The 10,787-nt window shown below is 44.5% G+C and overlaps 2 protein-coding genes across 2 annotated transcripts; both read right to left on the reverse strand.

Annotated features, from left to right (window-relative positions):
- Window positions 1-108: 108 nt before the first annotated feature.
- Window positions 109-4,276, reverse strand: LOC108247163 (P2Y purinoceptor 14-like). The gene is made up of 3 exons (XM_017435083.2): window positions 4,145-4,276; window positions 2,298-2,557; window positions 109-894 (listed from the first exon to the last, which is right to left on the reverse strand). Exons 1-3 carry the CDS (start codon window positions 4,256-4,258, stop codon window positions 183-185), a joined length of 1,086 nt encoding a protein of 361 aa, XP_017290572.1. The 5' UTR covers window positions 4,259-4,276; the 3' UTR covers window positions 109-182.
- A 4,200-nt stretch (window positions 4,277-8,476) lies between these two features.
- On the reverse strand, window positions 8,477-9,757 carry LOC108247170 (olfactory receptor 11A1-like). Its single transcript, XM_017435091.3, has one exon. The coding sequence runs from the start codon at window positions 9,490-9,492 to the stop codon at window positions 8,560-8,562; it is 933 nt and encodes a 310-aa protein (XP_017290580.1). The 5' UTR covers window positions 9,493-9,757; the 3' UTR covers window positions 8,477-8,559.
- Between the last annotated feature and the right edge of the window lie 1,030 nt (window positions 9,758-10,787).

Below are 10,787 nucleotides of genomic sequence, written 5' to 3' on the forward strand. Positions count from 1 at the left end.
AACAGGACCGGGTTTAGAGCTCCAACAGGACTGAGTTTAGAGCTCCAACAGGACCGGGTTTAGAGCTCCAACGGGACCAGTTTTAGAGCTCCAACAGGACCAGGTTTAGAGCTCCAACAGGACCGGGTTTAGAGCTCCAACAGGACCGGGTTTAGAGCTCCAACAGGACCGGGTCTTTGTCCTCATTCCTGTCTTTCCTGACCACATGGATCTGCAGCTTCTTTGTTCAGGAGGCTGCCAGCTGTTAGCTGCTGTTGTTGGCGATCTGCTGACTCATTTAGTCTTTCTTCTGTGTTTGACGTGTTAGTGTTGTTGTTCGTGGAGAACATTTGTTTCAGGTTCAGTCGGGCTCTGAAATCTTTGCAGAGAAAGACATAAAGAAGAGGGTCCAGACAAATATTCAAAACCGACATAAAGACAGACGTGTCCTTCAGGCCGTGTAACCACGCAACACGATGCTCCCGCAGGAAAACGTATGGAAGATGAACCAGGTGGTAGGGGACGAAGCAAATGCAGAAGACACTGACCAACACCAAGATGTTCCTGCGAGACTTCACAAGCTTCCTGGAGTCGCAGGAGGTCGGCTGGTTCTTCTGGGCCTCCAGCACCCTGCGGGAGGTGCTGCAGTAGAAGAAGACCAGGGAGACGAGCACTGACAGGAAAATAATGACAGCACAGACTTGAACAAAATAATAGAACAGTTTGGTTTGTTGGCTGGACAGATCACTGCAGGTTTTAGGGGCTGAGTCCAAACGTTTGTAGGTAATCAGCATCAGGATGGTATACACTGTCATTAGGACCAGGAGGAAAACCCAGGTGGTCTTTGAGATGATATGAGTGGCTCGTGTACTCATCAGGAAGTGAGTTCTCAAAGGATAAAAAATCCTCATGTACCTGGAGAGGAATACAAAAACATTAGTTCAGTTTCATTTTGGTAATAATTTTAATGATTTCTAGTCTTATAAACAACTTTTTATGGTAGGTTAGTTTCATTTTAATGCAGAGAGATAGAAAGTCAATTCAAAATCCAGATAAAAGTTTACATAAAGGTTATACATTGATCTGCAAGTCATTGAAGGATAAACACCAGGATTTGATCCCCTACAGATTAGTTATGTGCCCATGTGACACACAGATTACAGTCAATCAATCAATCAACCAATCAATCAATCAATCAATCAATCGACCCATCCATCCATCCATCCATCAATCAATTAGACTTTAGACACTCCTGATCTTAGCTCAACTACACACACACACACACCTGTTCACAGAATCAGTTTTTTCCATCCCAACCTCTCTACCACCATGGCTCAAACCAAAGATCTGTCAGAGGACTTTGAAGGACCACACAGTAGATCTACAAGACCATCAGCAAGATGCTTGGTGAGAAGGAGACAACTGCTGATGCCATTATTGAGAAATAAAAGACAAAATGACCATCAACCACTCAGTCTGAAGCTCCATGTAAGATCTCCTGAGGAGGAGGATGGTAAGCTAAGGTAAGGCCCACAGCTACACAGGAGGAGCTCGTGAATGATCTGAAGCTGGGACCACAGTCAACAAGAACAACATCGGTCCCACACTATGTTGTGATGGACTGAAGCTCCCCCAGATAAAGAAGACCCATGTACAGGCCCATTCCCAGCTGAAGAAGGTCCATGAACACAGAGGAGACCAAAATCCAGCTCACCCGGCCATGTTTGGAGGATATGAACTGATGAACCATCCTCACAGTCAAGCACAGAGGTGGAAGAATTGTGGTTTGGGGCTGTCTTTCAACTATAGGTACAGGGCGACATCAACACATTGAAAGGGCCCGTGTGTTATAAAACCTTCTTCACTCAGCAAGAAAACTGATAATAAATTGTGGATGGATCTTCCAGCAGACCCAAAACATCTCACCAAAGAAACAAAGGAGTGGCTAAAGAAGAAGCTCGTTGATGTCGTGTAGCGGCCTAGCAGGTCTCCAGACTCCAAGCAGCAGCCAAGAAACCTGAAGGATTTACTGGGAAGACGTTTGTGAGGGAGTAAAGTTGTGTGTTTTTGGCCAGTGAGACAGAAGAAAATAATGGTGGAACCGATATATTTGTGTAGATCCTCAGTGATCTCGGACGTGGTAACTCTAAGAGGTGAATGGAAGGTTGCTGCACTTCCCCAAATGTCTTATTCAGGTAATGATGGAATAACTTTTCTAATTTGGCTGTATTCAAGCTGTCGGGCTTTGATCAGGGATGAGACGTTGGAGGGTAGCTTTGACCTGCCGGGTTTGAAAAATGTCAGAAAAGATGTTTTACCTGTAGGCAGCAATGTAGCCCATGAACAGGATGCTGGCGTACATGTTGAGGTATAAGGCAGAGGCTCCAAAGCTGCAGAAGAGCAGGTGAACATTGAAGGAACAGCTGCTGTATTTGGTGATGCGAAAAGGGAGGCTGAGGCAGAGCAGGAGGTCAGAAGCCGTGAGGTTCTTCAAGTACATCCTCCAGCTGTTGGACAGATGCTGACGAGCTTGACAGCAGTGAAACCACATGGTGAAGATGTTGAAGACCAAACCCACCTGAAGATAAAACAAGAAGAACAGACTGAAGTGGTTTATTTCAAGAGGTTTTTTTAAAGGACTTAGGGATGACAGCATCTGTGGGACACATCAGCCTGGTGATCATCCAGGGTCAGGAATGTGGCGGGAAGGAAACTTCTGGCTCACCAGCAGAAGCATAAATAATCCTGCTGTTCTGAAAGCTTCTGATAAAGTTAATCTAAGTGAAATTAAATATGTGAGAGGAATCAGGATGCAGTGTGGCTTCAGTTCCCCACTTCACCATCTGTGTCCCCAGTTCCCCCTGTCTCCAAAACAAGCATATATGGGACGCATGGCTCAGAGTTGGCGTGAGGGACCGCACGTTTTCTCGCCATGTTTGGGTTTTATAGATCACAAACTTTGAGACCCCAGGACTTTATTACAAGCACCTCTCTTTAATTATTTAGTCTTTGAAAAACTCCAGTGAGGGAAAACCCTCAGTTTCAATGATGCTGAAGTGCATACATTACAATCAAATAAAATACAACCAGAAGACATTAATATACAGAAAATACAGTAAAACAAAACAAAAATAACTTAAGTTAATAACAATGACACTTTAAATTGATCAAGTTAATAATTAACTTGATCTTGCTCTGTATGACTTTTTGGATCATGTTGGGTGAGCCTTGATTCAGAATGGGTTTAATAATTACTAACAGCCCAGGAAAGCAGGTCGGATAAAAAGGAGATAGTCTCTGTGAAGTGGCTCTGTAAGTAAATAAATTAATGTGCTGATCTCTTCTGACAGAACAAGGTTGGATAGCAGAGTTTTGGTATAGTACACAATGGTGTGCTTCATTGCTGTCTCCTGTAATGAATCTTAGGTCAGTGGGGTATGCTGCAGAACCATAAACACCATCGCTGCAGTCCAGGGCAGAGAGAAAAGGGAATTAAAGGATCATTTCAAAATGTCAGCAGTGAAGTGCCTCAGTCTGCACAGAAATACAGAACTGTATCATCAGCATAAAGACGGACTTTGTCTTTTAAAGATGTAATGTTATTTATATATACGGTGAACAAAACTGGTCCAAGAACAGAACCGTGGGGATCACCCTTAGTAACGGAGAAATGAAGATTGAACATCTTCTATTTTAACACTTTGTAAAAATATATCAGAGGAAGTTTTTCAAACAACACCTAATGATAACAACGGATGTACGAGAACTGAAGAGTCAGTGGGAGTGGCTTTTATTTTGTTGCAAAAAAACCCCAAAAAACAAAACCACTGTAAACTTATTTCTTCATATCAGTAAACTTTTATTTTGGCAGACAGAACATAAACATGACACTCCAAACAAAGTTTTAAAACAAAGACAACTGGACTTCGCTCATCATCCGAAGAGCTTTGTCAGATCCAAAAAACAGAGTGTGGAGTTCAAGCTCAGTTTAAAAGATTAGACCTCCACAATCTCTGGTTTTTGGAACTGATAAAGCTCCTCAGATGAGAAGCGAAACATCTTGAACAACAAAACAGAAGCCCAGATGCTTTTATCTTTTAACCTTTTTTTAATTTACCATGTCCCAGATGACTGAGAATCTACACCAGAACGATATGAAACTCACCAGAAACACCAGGCTGTAGATCAGTATGAAGACAGGAACAGATGATCTGTGACCCAGATAACAGTTGGTTTGGTTGCTGGTGATTGAGGATCCTGGTTCTGTTGGGTCAGCCATGTTTGACCCAGAACCTGATACCAGAGCAAGTCTGCAGAGTCTGAACTGTGAAACTGAACTGCAAGAGCGATGTTTTAACATTCAGAAAACCACAGAAACCACTGATAACTGAGACAGGAAATCAACATGTGAGCAAAACTAAACGCTGCATCAGTGTGTTTCTATTCCGGGACAGCAGGACTCACTCGGACTCATTTACACTGAGAGTTTCAGTGAACACGCTGTTAAATCAACTGACCCTGTCAGTCTGGAGTTCCAAGCCTTAAACTGCATGAGCTGCTCAGTCTATGCAGCTAAACTAACATGCAGATTAATCACCCTCCTGAGGGTCATTAGGGTCTGTTTGCCTGGCTCACAGATAGATGTTTGGTCACATGTGTGAAGGTATAAATTAAAAGGGAAACTGATTGAGTTTCAAGCTTAATGCTCCATTGTAGGCTTTAGAAAGCTGAAATCAGCTGGTTCGACTGATGGCCTATGAAAAGGTCTCTCATGAGCTAAGTGCCACACAAGAAACGTCATGATGGGTAAAACCAGTGAGCTGTCTCAAGAGCTTCCATCCATCCATCTTCTGCCATTTATCTGTAGTCGGGTCGTGGAGGCAAAAGGTCCAGGAGGGGAACTCAGACCTCCTTCTCCCCAGCCAGACTCTGCAGACTCTGCAGTTCCTGGAGGATCCCAAGGTGTTCCCAGACCAGGGAGGATGCATAATCCCTTCAGCGAGTTCAGGGTCTGCACCAAGGTCTCCTTCCAGTGGGACAAGCCTGAAAAACCTCCAAAGCGGGGCGTTCAGGAGGCTTCCTAAGCCCGACCCAACTCAACTGATTCCTTTCAATGCGAAGGAGCAGCGGCTCTACTCCGAGCTACCCCCGGATACCAGAACTCCTCATCTTATCTCTAAGTCTGAGCCTGGCCACCCTACGGAGGAAGTTCATTTCAGCCGCTTGGATCCAGGATCTCATTGTTTTGGTCATGATCCAAACTTCATGACCGTAGGTGAGGGTTGGGACGTAGATGGGCCAGTAAATCAAGAGCGTTGCCTTTTGACTCAACTCTTTCTTCACCTCGACTGACCGAAGCAACGCCCTCATTGCTGCGGACGAGGCCCTGATCCATCAATCCATCTCCAGTGGATGATGAACACAGTCATAAGCCTTCTCCAAATCTCCAAAACACATGTAGACTGGAGAGTCAAACTCCCACGACCCCCTTAACAATCCCACAAGCATGAAGATCTGGTCCACTATTCCACGACTGGAACAAAAGCCACACTGCTCCACCTTCGGCGCCCTTCCATCGGGGAGCAGTTGGACTACCTTGGTTATCTCTGCCATAGTAATGGACTCATCTTCCTCCGAGTGCCCAGACTCTGCCTCCTCAAAGGTGGACATGGTGACCGTATTTAGGAGATCCTCAAAATGCTCTCTCCACCGCTCAACAATATCCCAAGTCCGGGATAGTTCCCCACCCAGACCAAGCACGGCCTGAGTCGGGGCCCACTTTCCCTTTCTTAGTCTTCGAGGGGTTTGCCAGAACCTCCTCGAGGCCAACTGAAAGTCCTTCTCCATGGCCTCTTCGAATTCTTCCCAAGCTCAAGTGAGCTGCACCAGAAGTCCTCAGGTACAGCTAATCCCTAGAAGGCCTTTCTTCTGCCTGATGACCTCTGCAACCGCTGGTATCCACCAGAGGGTCCTCCTGTTACAGCCGTGACAGGCACCACTGACCTTCAGGCCACAGCTCCTGGATGCAATAGAAGCCATGAACATGGCCTATTCAGATTCCATGTCCCTGACCTCCCCTGGGACACGTGAAAAACTCTCCCGGAGGTGTGACTTGAAGCTCTCATGGACAGGGGGCTCCAGCAGTCATTCCCAATTCACCCTCACTATTTGTTTGGGTTTACCATTTCTGTCCAGCAGTGTCCCCTGCCACCAGATCCAACTCCCCACCAGCTAGTGATCAGTTGACAGCTCTGACCCTCTCTTCACCTCAGTGTCCAAAACATAGGACTGCAGATCTGATGACACGATTACAGAATTGATAGTAGAACTTTGATCTAATGTGGCCTGGTACAGAGTGCACTTATGAACCACCCTTTGCTTGAACATGGTGTTCATTATAGACAGCCCATGCCGAGCACACAAGTCCGGTAACAGAACACACAGGTTCATATCAGCGAGGCTGTTCCTCCCAATCAACCTCTTCCAGATAATTCTGTCATTGTCCACATGGACATTGAAGTCACCCAGGAGAACAACAGAATCCCCAGACAGAACCCCTTCCAGGACACCATCCAGAGACTCCAAGAAGGCTGGGTAACCTGAAAGGTTCACTCAGAACCTTCCCTCCTGCAGCTCGGAGACGCAGAGAGATGACCCTCTCCTTCAATGGGAGAAAATTCATCACTGAGGTGCTCAGCCGGGGGATTGTGAGTGCCAAAGTTTCCATATTCCAGGCAAGCTATCATGATGCTTATGATCATTGTCCATTGGGGTTTTCCAACTGCTCCTAGACCGACCCCTCACCTGAGGCCAGTTTGCCATGGGAGACCCTACCAGGGGCTAATGTCCTGGACAACATAGCCCTGAGGGTCACAGAGGTGCTCAAACCCTTCCACCACCTTAATGTGACAATTCTAAAGGGGACCTCTCAAGACCTTCACAACCACACTGCTGGCATTGGTTACAGAAGAATTTCTAAACCACTGGAGGGTCCAGTGAGCACGGTTGGGGCCATAATCAGGAAGTGGAAAGGATATCTTTCCGTCATAAACCAGCCATGACCAGGTGCTCCCCACAAGATTTCAGACAGTGGAGTGAAAAGAATTATCAGAAGAGTTGTCCAAGAGCCAAGGACCCCCTGTGGAGAGCTACAGAAAGACCTGGAATCAGCAGGTACAATTGTTTCAAAGAGAACAATGAGTTATGCACTCAGCCTCCATGGCCAGGATGCACGCTCACCATGCAAGTCTCTATTGCTGAAGAAAAAGTATGTTCAAGTGCTTTTAAAGTTTGCTCAACAACATTTAGACCCGTCTGTGAAATACTGGGAGCATATAGTCTGCGCAGATGAGTCCATAATTAAATTGTTTGGGTGCCATAATACACACCATGTTTGGAGGCCAAAAACACTGCATTTCACCCCAAATAAACCGTAGCAACAGTGAAGTTTGGAGGGGACAACATCATGGTGTGGGCTGTTGTTCAGCATATGACACTGGCAAACTTCATATAACTGAAAGAAGAATGAATGGACAAATGTACCACAACATTCTTGATACAAATCTGCTGCTTTCTACCAGGATGATGAAGATGAACCTAGGGTGGACATTTCAGCCAGACAATGATCCCAAACTCAAAGCCAAAGAAACTCTAAACTGGCTTCAGAGAACAAATAAAGCTGCGAGAAGGGACCAGTCAGTCCGCTGAAATGGAATCCCATCAAAAATCTATGGAAGGAACTAAAGGTCAGAGTTCATAGGAGGAGCACACACAACCTTCAGGATTTTAGGAGTGTTTGTGTGAAAGAATGGGCCAAAATCACAGCTGAGCAATGCATGTGACTAGTTTCTCCTTACAGGAGGAGAGTTGGTGCTGTCATACCCAACAAAGGCTTCTGTACGAAGTATTAAACTTCAGTAAGCGTGTTAAATACATGTTCCCTGTGTCATTTCTCATTATTACACATAACTTCATTTATGGACTTCAGTGGTTTGATTGTTTGCCTGTGTGGATTGGATGGGTTGGTAATGACATCTGGTGAGAATTTCATGTCCATAGCACCTTCAGAAATATATTTACTTACAAAATTAGTGATGTATTCAACAGTTATTTCACCCGCTGTAAATGGCTTCCTCCACCCCCTCTCAAAGCACCTGTTTACACTTAAATTTGTAAAAATAAGCACAACAAAACAAAACCTTTAAAGCTAATGAAGGTATTTCATGCTGATGTGTTACAGACTTTGATAATCCTCTTTATGTATATTTAGGCCTGTCAGTGTACAAGCACTGAAACGGACCTGTCACTACTGGCCAGTAAATCTTCACTTTTCATCTTGCTGTTTTAGTTTGCTACTCCTCCCAAGATTTTGCAAATATTTTTGTTATTCCATCCCATCGTAGGTATTTCTGTCTTCTTCCACCCAGTGCATCTCTCTGCTGTAGGACTGTCCCCTTAATTATCTGATTGACACAACCTGAAAACTTGAGTGAATGTCTTTTTATTAACACTTTATAAAACCAATAAACATCTACAGTTAAAACTCTGTGATTAAATGAAGCGTCGTCAGGCAGCTTCATGTCAGCGGTCCACATTCAGTATCAGGTTTTTGCAAATGTTGCGGATTTTGGGCATCTTCAGGCCATACATCAGAGGATTAAAAAGAGGCTGAACGGTTAGGAAATATAAGGACAGGAAAATCCGCAGCACGTTCGGCAGGTAGCTCATGTTAAATCTGCTCTGGGATACCTCAAAGCTGCCACCGAAGGAGAAGTTCAAGATGGAGGCCAGGTGAGGCGTGCAGGTGTTGATGGCTTTCTGTCGAGTCTGTTTGGATCCAGAAAAACACACAAGAAAAATCTTAACGTAGGTGAAAAGGATTAAAAGCAGAGCAATGAAGATGGTGCTGAAAGTAGCTGTGAGGCCATAAATGTTGATGAAAGTGGTGTCTGAACAGGCCAGTTTGACCACAGAGTACAGGTCACAGTAAACTTTGTTAATCTGGTTCCCACACAGCTTCAGAGGTAAAATCAGAGCTATGGAGAAAAACACGATACAACAAGGATACAGCCAGGTTACAGCGGTGAGCAGGGCGATCCTTTTAGGGCTCATCCTGCTGTTGTACTGCAGAGGATAGCAGATAGCCAGGTACCTGTCGTACGACATGACGGCCAGGTTCAAAAACTCTACCGCTCCATAAGAATGAACTATAAAGACCTGCAGGAAACAGAGCGGAGCAGAAACAGTGTGAACGTCTGACAGAATCTGGATCAGCAGGAAGGGAAACAAGCCTGTACTCCCATACAGGTCATTTACAAACAGGCTGCACAGAAACAGGTACATAGGTTCATGTAAACTCCTGTTCACACAGATAACCACAATCAGAACAACATTACAACCAATGATGAAAACATATAAAGACATTACAACAGTGAAATATAAATATTTCACAACTTCAGAGTCCAAATAAGCAGCAAGAGAGAAAAAGGAAACCTGTGAGGAGTTTATCATCATGGTTTTCACATTTACAACAGTGTAAATATTCAAAAAGCTGTGTGTCTTCAGTTAAATTCAGACTGCAGTGTTAACCAGCACGTTAAACACAGTGTAATAATACTGACAACAAGCGTCAGTGTGGATCCTCAACCATCCAGTCATGATCAGGAGGAACGTTTCAGTCAAAGAGAAAAGAGAAGCCAACATCAGCTGCTTCTTATTGAAGCTCTCAGAACAGAAGAGATTCATTAAAAACACCAACAATGTCCTTCTCACAGACAGTTAGAACAAGATTAGAAGGAAACCAGGGATCATCACTGACCCTCCACCCCCATCTAAAACTGAGCTGAGACTCATCTGGGTTTTCTTTTAAAACTTCTGAGAGAGGACACCCCCAGCAGCAGAGGGACGTCATGCTCACAGGTCAACCAAACTTTGGAAAACGTGTCAGTAAACTATATGGAAAGAAGGAAAAAGAACCAGATATCCTAAAAAACAAAAAAAGGGAGCTGAGGCACTGGTTGCCATGGTGATTCCCACCACAGAGTAAAAAGTAAGCCTCAGACCAACAGTCTCTGAGTGAAAACTATCAGTTGGATCAGAACTTCTTGACCCGTGAGCAGCAGAAGGTTCTGATGGTCCCACAGGTTCAGGTTGATGGTTCTACAGGGTTCATGGAGGAGGAGCCTTCACTTCCTGTTTGGAGCTCAGATCCAATGGAAGTCAATGAGAGTTTGGCTGTGTGACCTCTGACCTCTGACCTCTGAGAGGAACCCATCAGTCCTCCAGCAGAGACACACTGGGTGGAAGGAGACAGACATATCTACGTTTTGGGAGAAACAAAACTGTTTTTGAATCTTTAGACATTCACAAATTATCGTTGAAGATCATCGCACTACAATGAACAATATATGAAAAATCTAAAAACTATCAAATTTAATGGAAACAGACAATAAAATAATAAACAAGTCAATGTAGAAATCTATGGTATTTAATTTCAATTTCAATTTCAATTGATACAATTTCCTCGACTGGGTGAAGGAGAGTCCAGTCTCGGGATATGTCTCGCTGGATATACAGTGGATTCCTGGCAGGAGTGGAAGACTGTGTACCTACCGACGTGGAGGTTCCTTAAATATTTGGGTTTTTGATAACAGGATTTCTGCTCTTTGGACCAGGCAGTTACCAGGATTATCGTCAAATTCGTTGATGGGTTCACGGATCGACCAGCACTCAGACTGTAAACAGGAGCGAAATTGCAAACTACTCCGAACTGGCTGATATTCCATCATCAAAGACAATGGCCTCTGGAC

This window comes from Kryptolebias marmoratus, unplaced genomic scaffold, assembly GCF_001649575.2.
Source record: "Kryptolebias marmoratus isolate JLee-2015 unplaced genomic scaffold, ASM164957v2 Scaffold44, whole genome shotgun sequence".
NCBI classification, from domain to species: Eukaryota; Metazoa; Chordata; class Actinopteri; order Cyprinodontiformes; family Rivulidae; genus Kryptolebias; species Kryptolebias marmoratus.

What these genes read in the sequence shown, in the direction of transcription:
- LOC108247170 (XM_017435091.3), bottom strand. Translation starts at nt 9,492, where the DNA reads ATGATGATAAACTCCTCACAGGTTTCCTTTTTCTCTCTTGCTGCTTAT.
- LOC108247163 (XM_017435083.2), bottom strand. Translation starts at nt 4,258, where the DNA reads ATGGCTGACCCAACAGAACCAGGATCCTCAATCACCAGCAACCAAACC. An exon ending in TCTACAGCCTGGTGTTTCTG is followed by an intron (nt 2,558 to 4,144) that starts GTGAGTTTCATA and finishes TTTTATCTTCAG; the next exon opens with GTGGGTTTGGTCTTCAACAT. An exon ending in GGCTACATTGCTGCCTACAG is followed by an intron (nt 895 to 2,297) that starts GTAAAACATCTT and finishes ATTCCTCTCCAG; the next exon opens with GTACATGAGGATTTTTTATC.